Raw genomic sequence first — 16,793 nt, 5'->3', positions numbered from 1 at the left:
ACTATGCCCAAACCTTTTCCCCCGAATCTACAATTTTCAGCGCCATCCCCTTTCGAGAGCATAATTGTGGAGGGATCCACGTGGTGGGGCATGAGCTCCAACATTTACCGGCTACTTAACTCCTACTCTTTAACAAATCAGGGTAAACATGCCTATATGCTCCGCTGGGAAAAGATACTAGGAGAAAAAATCCCGAGATGACGTGGCAGAAGATCTAGTCCCAGGTGGCTAAAAGCTCCTTTTGCACAGTTTATAAGGAAAATGCATATAAAATTATCTATTTTGGTACCTGACATGGACATACTCCACACCATCTACCCCTCTAGCTCTAATCGGTGCTGGCGCTGTCAGGGAGACAATTTACTGGAGTCGCCCCATGATAGTGCCCTTCTGGATCGCGATGCAACAATTATTGTCACACTTCTTTGAGATTCAGGTCCCCATGATGCCAAAATTCTTCCTACTTTGTGTGTCACCATTAGGCTGCATTCCCACCTGAGCATCTCAAAGTCACATGCTTTTACCGCGTTTTTAATCGCAATTTTGCCACGTATTTTACTGTGATTTTGCTGATATTTTGTTGAGGTCACCAATGTAAAAGGCAGAAAAACGCCTGTAATCTGCCCCAAAGAAGCTCATGTTTTTTTTTTTAGCTTAAGGCATTTTTCAGGTGTTTTACTTTAGGTGAAAAAACGCTCAGATGTGAACAGGTGCCATTGAAATGAATGGGATTTTGCTTGTTGGGCGTTTTTTCGGGCGTTTTATGAGCTGAAAACGCTCAGGTGTGAATGCAGCTTTACCAATTGCCAAACCATCCAAGAAGCTTCTTAGACACATCCTTACAGCCGCTCGCTGGAAGCAGCGCTCTGCTCCCTCCCAATGATCTTGCTCCATCTACTGCTAAAATGTCTGTATTTGCTATATCCCTGTTTTAATGTTGCTTGGAACTCACAGTGTTCTGTTTTTGTCCTATTACCTGCTGAGATAACTTATAAAACTGTTATTTGAGTAAATAAAACACATTCAGTCTTCTATCCAATCAGAGAGCGATATAGTGACATTCCTCCAGGTGTCACCCTGTCTCCGCTGTCATTGGGAGCAACACCCCGCACACACCCACCCTAACGATCGTACGACTAGACGACACCACGCCGTCAGCCATCTTGCTCCACCATCCCCTCGGGTTAATTGAACAAGAAGCCACAGGAAGACTCTCACAGCCATCTTCCTCCTCCCATCAGCGAGCATAATCTCCATGACAGCCTACACATCGTGTAATATTGTACAACTGCGTAAATAAATAGCAAACACATTGTGAGACGAAGACCATCCGATATCTAGAATCTGAAAATAAAATGTGTCTCTCAGTACATTTTTACGGTCGCGAGTGTACCAAAATGGCACCCGATGACTCTCGCGATGTGAGCGCGCCCCCTAGGGGAACGTGGAGGTGGGAGCATCTGCCGTGAGTGTTCCCGGATCGCCGGGGAGGTCATTGAAGAAGGAGAGAACCCAGGCCCTGAGTGTTCCCTCTGCAGACATGCTCCGCCTGTGCCTGAGGCTCCGCGGCCCGCTCCGCTCCGCCCTGCCGGCCCGGGGACACGGCAACACGGCGGCCCGAGTGCGGAGGTATCATATGAGCGCCGGCTGCCGCCTCAGAGCCCTGGACTGTGTGCCAGCCGGTGTGCCCGGACGAGGCCGACTACAGGCGAGGAGGGCAGAGGAGACTGGGCGGAGGTGGTACAGCTATCCTCCCCACCAGAAGGTAAGAAGGACTACAAGTCCCAGAAGACCCTGTGTGTGGAGCAGTGCCAAGGAATGCTGGGAATTGTAGTTCACTAAGCAGAGTGTCTGCAGGATCTGTGCTTCTACCCTATACCTGCCTGTACAGTAATGCTGGGACTAGTAGTTCCACATCTGCAGACCAATAACAGGCTGCATACTAATGGGAGGAGAGAGAGCAGATAGCCATACACTGTCCAATCAGATTGTATGATCTCCTGTAACATACACTGTCCAGTCAGATTGTATGATCTCCTGTGACATGACCATACACTGTCCAATCTCCTTTAAAGTGGATCTTCAGTCCTGCTCTGGCCAGTCTCCTCCCCCTCTGGTGATGGGTAGATGTGCCCATGGCAGAGCCAGTTGGCACATCTGCCCACCTGCAGGGACTGGAATGGTAACGGTGCGGAGTGTACATGGCAGGAATTCTACCCCCTTGTGTTCAGCAGATGGTAATTCAAGGGGATGGGGTGACACTGCAATGCATGCGGTGGCAGCTCAGTAGTACAGCATTTAGGGGGTAAAACAGACCATGAGAAAGTGACATATCACCTCCTCACTGCCTGCCCAGGGCCTCTGAAAAGGTGATCCAAGTGTGGATCACTCTTTACAGGACTGAGAGCCATTGACACTAGTGTAAACAAGACCTAACACATGATAACTCACATTTGACCCGCGGATCACACCTGAGCAATTTGAAGGAAGTTCTGGAATGCTTAAAGTGGAGTTCCACCCAGAAATGGAGCTTCCGCTGATCAGATTCCTCCTCCCCTCCGGTGCCATGTTTGGCACCTTTCAGGGGGGAGCAGGGAGCGGACATCTGTGTAATCCAGGTATTTGCTCCCACTTCTGGGGAAAGATCGCTGCACCCTGTGGGGTGAACTACCCAATGTCCGGCCCCTCCCCCTGCTGCCTTCTGGGAGACGCACACGGGTCCCAGGAGACAGACATTCCCTTAGTAATGATGCCAGCGTCTGCACCTGGAGCTGAGGGACGGGTCAGCTTTGGGTGACATTGCAGCTCCCAGGACAGGTAAGTGTCCTTATATGCAGTATTTGTAGCTGCTGACTTTAATTTTTTTTTCCCCAGGTGGAACTCTGCTTTAAAGCAGTTATTTACTCTGGAAAAAAAAACAGTCAGCAGCTACCTGTAGTATAGCCAGCTGCCCACATACCTGGACCAGTTCTTTACTTGCCTTCGGGTACCTGGTGCCGCCATCCTAACTGTGGGCAGCCGGCTATGCTGCTTTCAGCTTCACATCCAATCACCCAGTGCACATGTGCGAGGTGCGCTGCGCTTTGTGAATGGTCTGGCGGTCTTCTGGGAACCTGTGACATGTCGCAGAAGACTGGGGAGGAGGAGGAAGAGGAAGAGAACGTCCTCTCTGATTGGCTAGGTGATCTTATGCCCCATACACATGGTCATACATTCCGACCACAAAATCCATCGGATTTTTTCCGACGGATTTTGGGCCAAACTTGTCTAGCATACACACGGTCGCACAAAGTTGTCGGAAAATCCGATAGTTTGGAACGAGGTAGTGTCAAACACGTACGTCAGGAGTATAAACGGGCCAGTAGCCAATAGCTTTTGTCTCTTAGTTTATTCTGAGCATGCGTGGCACTTTGTCCATCGGAATTGTCTACACACGATCGGAATTTAAACGATCGGATTTTGTTGTCGGAAAATTTTAGATCCTGCTCTCAAACTTTGTGCGTCGGAAAATCCGACGGAAAAAGTCTAATAGAGCCCACACACGATCAGATTTTCTGACAACATAATCCGATCGGACTTTTTCCGTTGGAATTTCCGACTGTGTGTATGGGGCATTAGTGGGAATAGGTACCTTTTCAAAACTAGGTACCAGCTCCTCTTCCCCTCCGCTAAAAATGACATGCCAGATTTGGGAAAGGAGGACTTAAAGTGGAACTTCCCCTTTTGGATGAAGCTCAGCTTTAACATGAGGATTCCTGTCGTATCCTATGATGCCCGTTCATACTTGAGTGCCATGCCACTTGAAGCATGAAAAAAGACCTGAGCTTCTTTGGGGCAGTTGTGTGTTTTTCGTCCCTATAGGTGCTTCACCCGTGGCCCTCCAACTATTGCAAAACTACAAATCCCATCATGCCTCTGCCTTTGATAGTCATGCTTATGTCAGCGGCTTGCAATGCCTCATGGGACTTGTAGTTTTGCAACAGCTGGAGGGCCACAGGTTGAGCACCCATGCAGGATGCGAGCGTCTGAAAACGCTGTAATATGCATTTCTTTACGCTCCTTCTCCTGGTAACTGGCTTTCCATTGGCTAAAACAAAAACGCACAAACATAAAAAAAATGGAGAATCTCAATAGTGAACCTCAATAGTTAACACAACGCAGGGGAGTGAATGGGCCCTACAGCCCCACTTCTCTGGCTGATCCAACTGGAAACGCTAACACCCAATTGTCAGCAATGACATCACATGCCGCACATGCTCCTCCCATCATTCATTGAGGTTTCTCTCTGATAGATATTACAGGACACCCAACAATGATAAGAGCGCAGACAACGGGCTGACAACGCTCACGTGATCTGTGAGCCGCGGCTTAGCATTGTCAGTGTGCAACAAGAAGTGCTATTACTGGCAGGATCTGCAGGCAAGAAACTTTGCGTCAGTTACTTGTGTAAGGAAATGGTATACAGCGAGATATGATGCCAGCTATAATAAAGATACAGCTTGACTTTACATATACTTTAAAGCTGAACTCTGGGAATTAGACAATCGCTAATACGTGTTTAGTCTAGGGGGTGCAGGGAGATGGTGTAATGCTTGCTTCATCCCTGGCTCCAGCAGGCTCCCTCCATCCATGTATCCGGTCCAGCAATTCTGCCTCTCTAAGATGCTCTCAGCCACGGTCGCATGCTCACCTCCTCCTCCATGTACAATGCAGGGATCGTAGCGACTATGGGGTAAGGAAAGTAATACATCTTAGGCCTCATTCACACTGGCACTTCCACATTTAGTAGTATAAAAACTTTTCTGCCTCCCAGATCATTTTTTCTGGCATTTAGATGTTCCTGCTTTAAGCTTAGGTTCACATTGGCGTGATTTGGCATGCGATTTGACATGTCAAATTGTGTGCCAAATTGGCAGTAGTTGCTGGCAATGGCACCGTTCAAATCCCAAAAGTAGTTTCTGTACTACTTTTGGCAACTTCAGGGTGCGATTTCCATTGACATTTGTGCAGAAACCCGTACAGATGTCTCTGAAATCGCCCCCAAAGTCGGGACTGACATGCGAGAATGAAATTGTGCGACTTCAGCTGAACGCACACAATTTCATTCCCACTGTCAGTGTGAACCTGGGCTAGGAGTCTTCTTACATCACAATGTGTGCAATGGGTTGCCAAACAGACTCGTGCAAAAAGTACGCCACACCAAACCACATGGTACTGTTTTTAAAGGCCGCAATGTGTGCGCATTTTCTAGAAGCGTTTGGGCAGCCATTAGCAATTAATGGCATGTGCGCATATAACGAAGGCCGTACGTTCCTGTGGCGTGTAAAATTGGTGTAAACGGCCCCACAAGCTCGTGTACATGCCTTTAGTCATGTTTAGAGTTTCTTATTCAGATCCTGAACGCACAGAATTCTCATCTCTAAACGCACCTAATTGACTGTACCATTAAAAAAATCATTACATACGTTTATATGCATTTAGAAATCTCTTGTAAACGCATATATACACAGGTCTGACAGTGCCAGTGTGAAGGAGGCCTTGGTGGGTAGGGTAAGTAATACAGGGATCTGCACCCTTAGGCTGCTTTCACACTGAGGCAGTTTTCAGGCGGTTTAGCGCTAGAAATAGCCTCTAAATAACGCCTAAAAACCGCCTCCCATTCATTTCAGTGTGACTTTCACACCGGGCCATGCGCTTGTGGGACGTTAGGAAGAGTCCTGTAAAGCAGCATATATGGGGCAGTTAGGGGATACTGTATACACCGCTCCCACTACGCCCTGCCCATTGAAATGATAAGCACTTAGGAGTCGCCGCAACACGGGTGTTTTTAACCCCTTCTTCTGCCGCTAGTGAGGTTAAAAGCGCCCCACTAACAGCCGAAAAACACTGCAAAAATGAGCGGCGCTTTAGTGGTAACTCTCGGCGGCCCCAGTGTGAACGCACCCTTAGCCCTTGTACACACGGTCGGATATTCCGACGGAAAATGTCCGATCGGACCATGTTGTCGGACAATCCGACTGTGTGTGGTCTACATTGGACTGTTTCCGTTGGAGTATCCGACGGACAAAGTTTTAGAGCTGGGCTATAAATCTTTCTGACAACATGATCCGATCGGACTTTGTCCGATTGTGTGTAGAGAATTCCGATCGGACAAAGTGCCACGCATGCTCAGATCAAATTCCTAGACCAAAGCTATTGGCTACTAGCCTGAACGTAGTCCCGTCGTAACAAAATAACGTCATCACGTTATGTACGATCGGATTTTCCGTCAACTTTGTCCGACCCTGTGTATGCAACACAAGTTTTGGACAAAATCCGTCGGATTTTGTTGTCGGAATGTCCGACCGTGTGTACAAGGGCTTAGACTAATGGAGTATTGGACCCTTGCAGTACCGGGAGCCCCATTGTAAGGGGAGATTTGATCTGTTTCCCGGAGTTCAGCTTTGAAGGCAACTTGTCATGACAAAAATAAGCAGACGGCCATTGCTGAAATGCTGGCTACTCGGCTGTTCTGATACTTATGAGTCCTGACCTGGAACTGATATTACTAAAGACAAACGGCCAAGCAACTAGCATTGTGGGAAGGAGGTTTGCATTGACAGTCCTCACATGTCACTCCTGACAGTTGTCTTTTAGGAGCAGGTCTATAGGGGGAGGGGCAGATGAAGGGCAGAAGGAATCTATAGGAGAGGTCATGGCTGTGTAGACTGAGAGGGAGGATTATTGTATGGAGGAGATCTCCAGCCCTGGATGTAGTAAGGCTGGATTCACACCTATGTATTTTTAGAGCTTTTTGCATTTTGCAAATTTGCACTACAGTCCATTTAACATGGTTTCCTATGGACCACGATCTGTAGTGCAAATCTGCAAAATGCATAGGTGTGAATCCAGCCTTATAGAGATATTGTGTATATAATGTTTCTATCATCATCTTCAGAACTACTACCATTCTACTTGTATTACTCTATGAAGCTGTTCACTTGCTGGCCTTGTCATGTATCTCCCATGGTGACCATGGTCTTTCAGCAGCATTATGGGCTGTGATGGGTGACCTCCACTAATGATAATGGAAGTGCGATTTTTGTTCCCTGGGAGATAATCGCCCACCTGACATATTATATTGAACATAACTGTGCATCTTATTTACAGCATCATTTTTAAAGTCCAATACATGAAATCTTATAACTACATAGAGACCATTTGAACATTGGCAGTATTTGATTATACAAAGAATGCTACAATCCAATTCCATCTATTGCATGCCAGCCACATAATACCCTCATTCATCTTTTTTTTTTTTTTTTTTTTGTATGTCTTGCAGCTTTTAATTGAACCCTTCATCCTAGTTTGTGTGTTCTTTGGCCAGATATTGGTCCATTTAGAGCAGGGTTTCTCAACGTGGGTTCCTCCAGAGGCTGCTAAGGGTTACTAAACCCACAACAGTAAAATCAGTGTGTATATACAGTAAAGCATGCTTGTTATACTCGCTTTGGAACCTAAGGGGTTAATCCTCTGCATTGCATAAAAAGACTGTGTGATCCTGTCTTCTCTGATCTTCACCTTCTTCCAGTGTCTCCAACCCCTCTCTGGATAATTGAAATGGAAGGAGTCAGGCTGCACATGCTCAGTTTGGTGTGTATTGCTAGAGAGTTTTTTTTTTCTTTTCTTGGGAGAGTGTATGTGATCAGCACAGGGCCAATTGGCACTGTCCAGACAGAGGGTCAGGGTTCCTCAAGTTTTATAGGACCGTGAGAGCAGAATGAAAACTCCTACAAGCTTTAGCCACACACTGATAGAAGTCACAAGACTGCTATATACTGCTAACGAGAAAGGGTATTTAGAAGTTTATAATTATTAAAATAATTGCATTTCCTTGTTCTGTGTACTGTGGGAGACCAGACCATAGTGAACGCAGGGTCCTGGATTTAGTAACACTTTAAGTAATGAACAATTTCTGCCTTTTAGATAAGTTCCTACTGACACCATGTGGCTATTTGTAATGGGGTCATTTTTCCCACTGACCATCACACTAATGTATCATAAGTTGTAGATATAGTAATATTTAGCTGGGGTTCCCTGAGACCAGCCAATTACTGTATTTATCGGCATATAACACGCACCTTTTTCCCCTTAAAATCAGGGGAAAATCGCGGGTGCGTGTTATACGCCGATCCTCCACTATTTTGGAGCCTCTGGGTGGCTTTCGGCTGCCTTCGGCCCTTCTTGGGCGGCTTTCCGCCGTGATCGGCGGCCGAAAGCCGGCGAGAAGGGGCGAAGGTGGCCGAGAACTACCAAGTGCCGCTGAGATACACAGGACATCTCGGCGGCGCCATTTTTAAAAATAAAAGCTGAATATAAAAGTCTGAAGGCTGAAAAGGACACTGACAAGGGGACAACTATGGACAAGGCTGTAATGATAGACAGGCTGCATGACAAGGCTGCATATGACACTGCAAGGCTTCAGATGGACACTGATAAGGCTGCATTGATGGGCATTTTAAATGTAAGTTTTTTTTTTTTTTTTTTTTTTCCTTAAACGTCCCTCCTAAACTTGGTGTGCGTGTTATACACCGATAAATACGGTAATTCAAGGGTTCATCTGTGTTGAAAAGATTGAGAAAGGCCGATTTGGTTCCAAACAGAGTTTATCAAAGAGCTTGGTTTTCATTCATTACACTTGCAGAGGATTGAAGCCGCCAATGTTTTACATTGCCAGTCCGCCCTCGTCTGTCGCATCACAGTCATTACCAATCACTTGCTCTGGCTAGATCTTCTGTAGAAGGCACACACAGGTTGTTTGGCAAGGAATAATTGGCAATTGGATGTAACAAAAGTCTTATGTATTTACAAATGAGCATTTTATTTACTAATGGATCTTTTCTTTGTACAGGTGCCCTTACCTGCACTCTCCCCCACAATGCAGATGGGAACCATTGCACGATGGGAAAAGAAGGAAGGCGAGAAAATCAGTGAGGGGGATCTGATTGCTGAGGTTTGATTTCTAATGTGTTTTACTTTGATACATTGTATTTCTTTCACTATCTCAAAATTGAGGCTTCCATTATAAACTGGTGTGGGAGTCTGTTCACACCAGACACGGTACAGGAAACCCATGTTCCGTGTGGTTCTGAAACCCACTGCAGCAGGTGTCAATGTTAACTTAAGGACACCCTAAATGCAGGTCGCAAATGCAGTGCGTTTTCCTGCAGCGGAAAGCATGGTACACTATGCATGTGATCCGGATGCTGTGCGTTTTTTAAAGTAATGCATAGTGTACTGCGCCCTGATCACACAGAAATGTACAGCAGGTTCATGTGATTCGTGGTGTGAACTGGTTCTGATAAAAAAAAAAAAACAAAAAAAAAAAACGCTTCAGCCCCGGAAGATTTGGCTGCTCAATTACCAGGCCATGTTTTGTAATATGGCACTGCGTCGCTTTAACTGACAATTGCACGGCCATGCGACCTTGTACCCAAACAAAATTGCCTACAAATAGAAGCTTTCTTTTGGTGATATTTGATCATCTCTGCAGTTTTTACTTTTTGCTATAATAAATATCCACAATTTTTTTTTTTAAAAACAATAATTTTTTTTCCCTCAGCTTAGGCTGATATGTATTCTTCTACATATTTTTGGTAATAAAAATCGCATATATTGTAAGCATATATTGAATGGTTTCGCAAAAGTTATAGTGTCCACAAAATAGGGGAAAGATTTATGGCATTTTTATTATTATTATTAAATATTTTTTTATTTTTTCTAGTAATGGCAGCGATTTAGAGATTTTTATCAGGACTGCAACATTATGGCGGACAGATTGGACACTTTTGACACATTTTTGTGACCATTGGCATTTATACAGCGATCAGATCTATAAAAATGCACTGATTACTGTGTAAATGTCACTGGCAGGTAGGGAGTTAAGAGTAGGAGGCGATCAGGGGGTTAACTGTGTTAATTGGGGAGTGATTCTAACCATGGGGGGGATGGGAATGCCTGGATGAGGAGAGCGATCTGTTGTTCATACTTAATATGAACAGATCACTGTCCTCACCCCTGACAGCGTGGAGATCTGTCTGTTTACATTGATCTCCGTTCTGAGTGGTGTGATTGCGGGTGCCTGGCATTTATTGTGACCGGCGGGCATGTTTACTGACTCTGGCGCACACGCCTCCCCTAGTGGTCAAAAGGCAAACTGACGTAAAGCTACGTTGGTTCGCCCAGGGAAGCCAACCTGCCGCAGTAAAACTGCAGCGGCTGGTCTGGAAGGGGTTAAAAAGGAACCTCATGGGGCTCTTCTGTTTTTCCATCGAAAAGGCACTTCTCACTGTCACTGCAAGTTAGTCAGTGACACCGATCTAGTACAGCTGTCCAATTATCCTACAGAAAGTAGAATTCTACTCTCATCACATGGGACCCCTGGACTTTCATTGCACCTATCCAGCATTTCTTTAATCAAAAATTTTGAGTTCAAGCCTACCTTCATCTACTCCTTTTTATATTGGTACAATAGTATATGTACTTCCAAATTGTATGCTCATGACTGGAAGTCCAATGCCGACCGATATATAATGTGCCCTGTCTATTCTCTTATGGCTTGTGCCCAGTGTTTTCTGTTATGTAAGCAAGCCATACACTATTAGAACTTCGGCCAGTTCCTCTGAATTGGTTAAAATTCTAACATTGGGTGGGCCTGCTGGTTTTTTAGATGAGGTGGTCAGAAAAGTGCCTGCATCCAATCTGATGAAGGTACTGTCTGCGTATTTAGCAGCTCCATACATTATCACACTCTCTTCTGGAGTAAAAATGTTCAAAGGACTCCTGTTTTAATCACTATTATATATATATAATCAACCAGTATGATAATGGTATTTGCTAACTTACTGTCATTAAAAATATTGTATGTTTTGTAGGTTGAGACAGACAAAGCTACAGTTGGATTTGAAAGTTTGGAGGAGTGCTATCTGGCCAAAATCCTAGTGGCAGAAGGGACAAAAGATGTTGCAATTGGTGCCATCATTTGTATCACTGTTGACAGGTGAGTAACAAGCACATATCCATTGATATTACATAGATTGTATAGAGTGTGAGCTCATTTTTGTTTATAAATTGTAGGTGCCAGTCGGGTTGATTTGCTAAAACTGGAAAGTGCAAAATCTGGTGCAGCCGTGCATGGCAGCCAGTCAGCTTCTAACTTCAGCTTGTTCAATTAAGCTTTGACAAAAACCCTGGAAGCTGATTGATTTCTATGCAGAGCTGTACCAGATTTTGCACTCTCCAGTTTTAGTAAATCAACCTCAGTGTCTTTAACATATAATCTACAACTCTATAGTTCCAGTTGTGCAATAGGTTTTAAAATCAAGACCCAATTTTTAGGGAGCCAATGAGGGATCTACAGAACTAACTCTGTCAAACTGGGGACCTGCATGAAATTGTAAGGTGTATCCCTGACCACTCATGTTTTCTGCGTAGAGCTAGTTGTCATGTATTTATTTATCGTTTTTAAAGTGAACTCGAAGTAGAACATCTTCCTTGAAAAAACAAAAGCCTTCTCTGGTTGATGATTGCCAGGGCCAAAGCATATTTCATTGCATTCTCTGCTTTTTGTTCTTTAACCACTTCCCGACCAGCGCACGACAATATACGTCGACAGAATGGCACGGGCAGGCATATTGGCGTACAGGTACGTCCAATATTCAATGCCGCCCTGCCATCGGGAGCGCGCCGCCGGCGGCGCGCTCCCGCGCTGGTCGGGACCCCCGTGAGTCCGGTCGCGGGACCCGTGGACTCGATCGTCGCGGGCCCCCCCGCGATCGTCTCACAGAGCGGCTGAATGGAGGAAATGCTGTGTAAACAACATTTTTCCATTCTGCCTAGCAACTAGTGACGCTGATCTCTGCTCCATGTAATTGGAGCAGAGATCAGTGTACACTAAATGAAAGCCCAACCCCCCCACAGTTAGTAACACACCCCTAGGAACACTTAACCCCTACACTGCCACCCACTGGTTAACCCTTTCACTGCCAGTGTCATTTACACAGGAATCACTGCATTTATATAGCAGTGATTACTGTATAAATGACAATGGTCCCAAAAATGTCCGATAGGTCCCCGACAATGTCGCAGTCACAATAAAAATCGCAGATCGCCGCCATTACTAGTAAAAAAAAAAATAATAAAAAATTATTAATAAAAATGCTATAAAACTATCCCCTATTTTGTAAACGCTATAACTTTTGCGCAAACCAATCAATAATCGCTTATTGCGATTTTTTTTTAACCAAAATATGTAGAAGAATACGTATCGGCCTAAACTGAGGGAAAAAAATGTTTTTTTATATATTTTTGGGGGTTATTTATTATAACAAAAAGTAAAAAATAATGCCTTTTTTTTTCAAAATTGTCGCTCTATTTTTGTTTATAGCGCATAAAATAAAAAACGCAGGGGTGATCAAATACCACCAAAAGAAAGCTCTATTTGTGGGAAAAAAAGGACGTCAATTTTGTTTGGGAGCCACGTCGCATGACCGCGCAATTGTCAGTTAAAGCGACGCAGTGCCGAATCGCAAAAAGTGGTCTGGTCTTTGACCAGCAAATTGGTCCGGTCTGAAAGTGGTTAAGATCCTTAAACCAGTGATTACAATAGCATCTCATATTTGAGTGCTAAGACCCCTTTCACACTGGGGCTGCAGCCACGTTAGTGCTAAAGCATCACTTATTTTAGTGGTGCTTTTAACCCCAAAGAAGGGGTTGAAAAAAAACCTGTGTTGCTGAATCGCTTTTCAGGCGCATCGGAAGCGCTGCCTATTCATTGCAATGGTCAGGGGCATTTTGGGAGTGCTGTATACAGCGCTCCCAAACAGCCCCAAAGATGCTGCTTGCAAGACTATTCCGAACGTCCCACAAGCGCACTGCCCGGGTGTGAAAGCACCCATTGTAATGAATGGGTGTCAATTTTCAGGCGCTATTTCTAGCGCTAAAACGCCTGAAAACTGCCTCAGTGTGAAAGGGGTCTAAGTGAAAGACTGTTTGCTCTAAAGAGGACCTTTTAATAAAAAAATAAATACATAAATAAAGGAAAAACGCTTCTCAATCAACCGAGCACATGATAGAACTGCCAAATAATAAGTATCTATAAGTACCGCAGTTGTAGGAAATGTTTAAACTAATTCCACTGGTATATCTGTTTCCCAGCTGTACAAATCTATAAAATCTGTATCGCTACCTTAACTATGGCATTTTAAAGGTTCCGTTATATAAGGATCATTTGCTGTTCTGAGTGATTTTTTTTTTTTGTTATTCCATAGGCCAGAATTAATTGATGCCTTCAAAAACTACACCTTGGAAACTGTTGCAGCTGCTCCTGCACCTGCTGCCCCTTCAAGCACCCCAACAGCAGCTGCCCAGTCACCACCCCCAGCAGCAGTTCAAGCCCCTGGCAGTTCCTATCCTACACACCTGAAGGTAATCTTGGCACCCCTATGAATTTATTATGTTATGTAACATAATCAGTGCCTGCTATTTATCTGCTACATATTTCTTTATTGAAGAAAAGCACAAGGTAAAGTAATCATCCTTTTCAAGATATTATTTATTTATTTTTTGTGCAGTAGCAAGCCAGGTTTATGTATCTAAGTGAGTGCTGGCTTTTACAAAGACAAGATGTAATGCAGGACCTCCAATACATCTTAAAGTTAAACAAGTTATAATATTCTAATATTTACCCCTGCACTGCACCCCCTCCATCGCACTGCAAGGTCTAAATACTTGTTTTGTCTGGAAGGGTAGGAATAGGCACAATACTAACCTTTATTCCTTACTCCTCTAAAAACCCGGGGTGGAAAGGGGGGGGGGGGGTGCAGGTGCTTGCACAATTTTCAGACTTTTGGCTCTGTATGCCACCAGAATAAAATTAAAAAGAAACAATCCAAATTAATTTGAAGTGCTGACTTTTGGCTTTAATTGAAGGAGTTGTACATAAATATTAATGTGGTGTTCCACAAAAAAAAAAAAATGTCATTAATGTGCTTGAAAATGTGCTTTTTTTTTTTTCTTCTTCTGCTCACCTTTTTTTCCCTGTTGCTATGTGGTCCCTCAATCTGCCTCCTCCAGTGCCTGAGCTCCTGACGTCACTTCCCTCGGTGCAGGAGGCGAGATCGCCTCTTTCCCCTCCCTCTGGCAACTCCCCTTTAAGTACAAATTTTAGGAACTGCAACCATTTTTATACAAAGTCTCGTCTCTCCCCCCCCCCAATTTTCAGGGGCTCTAATGTAATTGGACAGATGAGAATCTTTTACTGGCAATGATTGCCTGAAGTCTGGAACCCATGGACATTCCAACGATTGGGTTTCCTCCTTTCTGATGCTTTGCCAGGCTCAAACTGCAGCTGTCTTCAGTTGTTGTTTGTGGGTCTTTCTGCCTTTAGTTTTGCCTTCAGAAAGTGAAATGCATGCTCAAATGGGTTGCGATCAGGTGATTGACTCAACCGTTGCAGAATATTCCACTTCTTTTCCTTTAAAAGCTCCTGGGTTGCTTTTGTAGTGTGTTTTGGATCATTGTCCATCTGTACTGTGAAGTGCCGTCCAATTAACTTTGCTGAATCTGGGCTGACTGTATATCTCTAAACACTGCAGAATTCATCCGGCTGCTTCTGTCTTCTATCGCATCATCAATAAACCCCAATGACTCGGTGCCACTAGAAGCCATTCATGCCCATGACATCACACTAACTCCACCATGTTTTACAGATGATGTTGTGTTCTTTGGATCATGAGCTGTTTCAAGCCTTCTCCACACTTTTCGTCTTGTCATTCTGGTACAGATTGGCCTTAGCTTTATCCTGCTTTTCCAGAACTGGTCTGGATTTTTTAGATGATTTTTTTTGGGCAAAGTTTAATCTGGCTTTTCTATTCTTCAGGCTTTTGAATGGTTTACACCTTGTGGTGAACTCTCTGTATTTGCTCTTGTGAAGTCTTCTGTTGATTTTAGACTTTGACAATAATATGCCCACCTCCTGGAGTGTCCTTCACTTGTCTGGATGTTGTGAATGGGTTTTTCTTTACCATAGAGATGATCTTGCGATCATCCACCACTGTTGTCTTCCATGGACGTCCAGGCCTTTTTACGGTGCTGAGCTCACCAGTGCGTTCTTATTTCCGCAGAATGTACCAAGCTGTTGATTTGGCCACTCCTAATGTTGCTGCTATCTCTCTGATGGATTTGTTTCATTTTTTTGAAGCCTTACAATGGCCTTTTTCACTTGCATGGACAGCTCCTTTGAGCGCATGATATAGGTTCACAGCAATAGATTCCAAATGCAAATACCACACTTAGAATCAACTCCAGACCTTTTACCTGTTTAAAGAGGGACTGCAGTCTGCTCACATAATTTGTAATTAAAACATCTTTGCCATTCTGAAGCTTCCCTCCCTCCAACCACTTTGCATATTATCTTATATATACTGCGATTCTGTACTTGCCAAATATGCTGCAGAATTCTCCCTCCACTGAGTCTGGCTGCATCCACTTTAATTGTGGGCAGCTGAAGCTGCTGGTTGTTCACTTTCTGGATTTAATCAGAGGCACACCTCCAGCTCTGCAGCTCTGGTCCTCTTCTTCTTTTTTTATTTATTTTTTTATTTTATAACTCATCCCCCCTCCCTTCCTGGTAAACTCTCTCTCATGAGAGTGAGAGAGAGATGTGTATGATGTCATAAGCCTAGGCTTTTTTTCCAGACAAGAAACAGGAAGTGGGCTGTATAAGGTATTTACTGGCAGAAAAAAAAATGTTTTACTATCCAAAGTTAAAACAACAAGGGCAGAAGATTTAATAGATGGAAAGATGAGAAAATGACTGACGGTCCACTTTAATTGATGAGGACATCACAAAGGAGTAGCAATTCTCCAATTACTTTTGGTCCCTTGAAAAAAAGGGGGATGGTTATTCGTAAGAGCTGTAATTCCTAAACCCTTCCTTTGATATGGATGTACATACCCTCAAATTAAACCTGGGATTGTGAACTTTCAGTCCATATCCATTATATAACTATAGCTTGAATTTGTTTTGGTAAATACCTGGGGTAAAAAAAATTGTGCTTGTGTCCAAAGAGATATATATTAATATAATATAATTATTATTGGCGTATAACACTCACTTTTTCACCATTAAAATTGGGTGTAAATGGGGTGTGCGTGTTATATGCCAATACTTCAATTTTAGCTGCCTCGGAGCGGTCAGGGCACGGGGGAGGGACGAGACCCGATAGATTACATACAGTGAGAATCTCCTGTTTACTTGGCGGAAGTCCCGTCTCCTGGGCCGCCATTGGACCACTTTTCTGTCTATCATAGGAGATTATCACTGTATGTAATCTGTCAGAGCATGTCCCGCTCCCCTCTAGGCTGCAGATGGGCATCGATCAGGCTGCACTGATGGCAATGGTGAGGAGGCTGCATTGATGGCAATGGTAAGGCTGCATTGATGGCACTTGTGAGACTGCATTGATGGCAATGGTGAGGCTGCAGATGGGCACTGACCCTTATTTTGCTTCAAAGTTAATTATTTAAAATTTACGTTTTTTTTTCCTGAAACTTCCCTCTTAAAATGAGAGATATATATATATATATATATATATATATATATATATATATATATATATATATATATATATATATATATATTAAAAAATATTGTCTGTTTTGCCATTTGTCTGGTGTTGTAGGTTCATTTTCCATAACATAGTTGTACAGTTGCACACATTATGGCCAGTTTTAAACCATTAGGACCAGAAAAA

At 43.9% G+C, this 16,793-nt stretch overlaps 1 protein-coding gene across 2 annotated transcripts in view; it reads left to right on the top strand.

Moving 5' to 3' along the window:
* The first annotated feature begins 1,449 nt into the window (after positions 1–1,449).
* Positions 1,450–16,793, top strand: part of DLAT (dihydrolipoamide S-acetyltransferase) — a 44,270-nt gene continuing 28,926 nt past the window's right edge. For both annotated transcript variants that reach the window (XM_077456911.1, XM_077456910.1), the window contains exons 1-4: positions 1,450–1,765; positions 8,891–8,992; positions 10,914–11,038; positions 13,308–13,464. In XM_077456911.1, the coding sequence (XP_077313037.1) occupies positions 1,541–1,765; positions 8,891–8,992; positions 10,914–11,038; positions 13,308–13,464 (609 nt within the window). In that variant the 5' untranslated portion in view covers positions 1,450–1,540. The remainder of the gene's footprint in view (positions 1,766–8,890; positions 8,993–10,913; positions 11,039–13,307; positions 13,465–16,793) is intronic.

Source organism: Lithobates pipiens, unplaced genomic scaffold (assembly GCF_037356315.1).
Source record: "Lithobates pipiens isolate NorthernLeopardFrog02 unplaced genomic scaffold, aLitPip1_a1.2 Scaffold_27, whole genome shotgun sequence".
In the NCBI taxonomy this organism is placed as follows: Eukaryota; Metazoa; Chordata; class Amphibia; order Anura; family Ranidae; genus Lithobates; species Lithobates pipiens.
The sequence above is the reverse complement of the archived record's forward strand: the minus strand, read 5'-3'. Positions and strand labels throughout refer to the sequence as shown.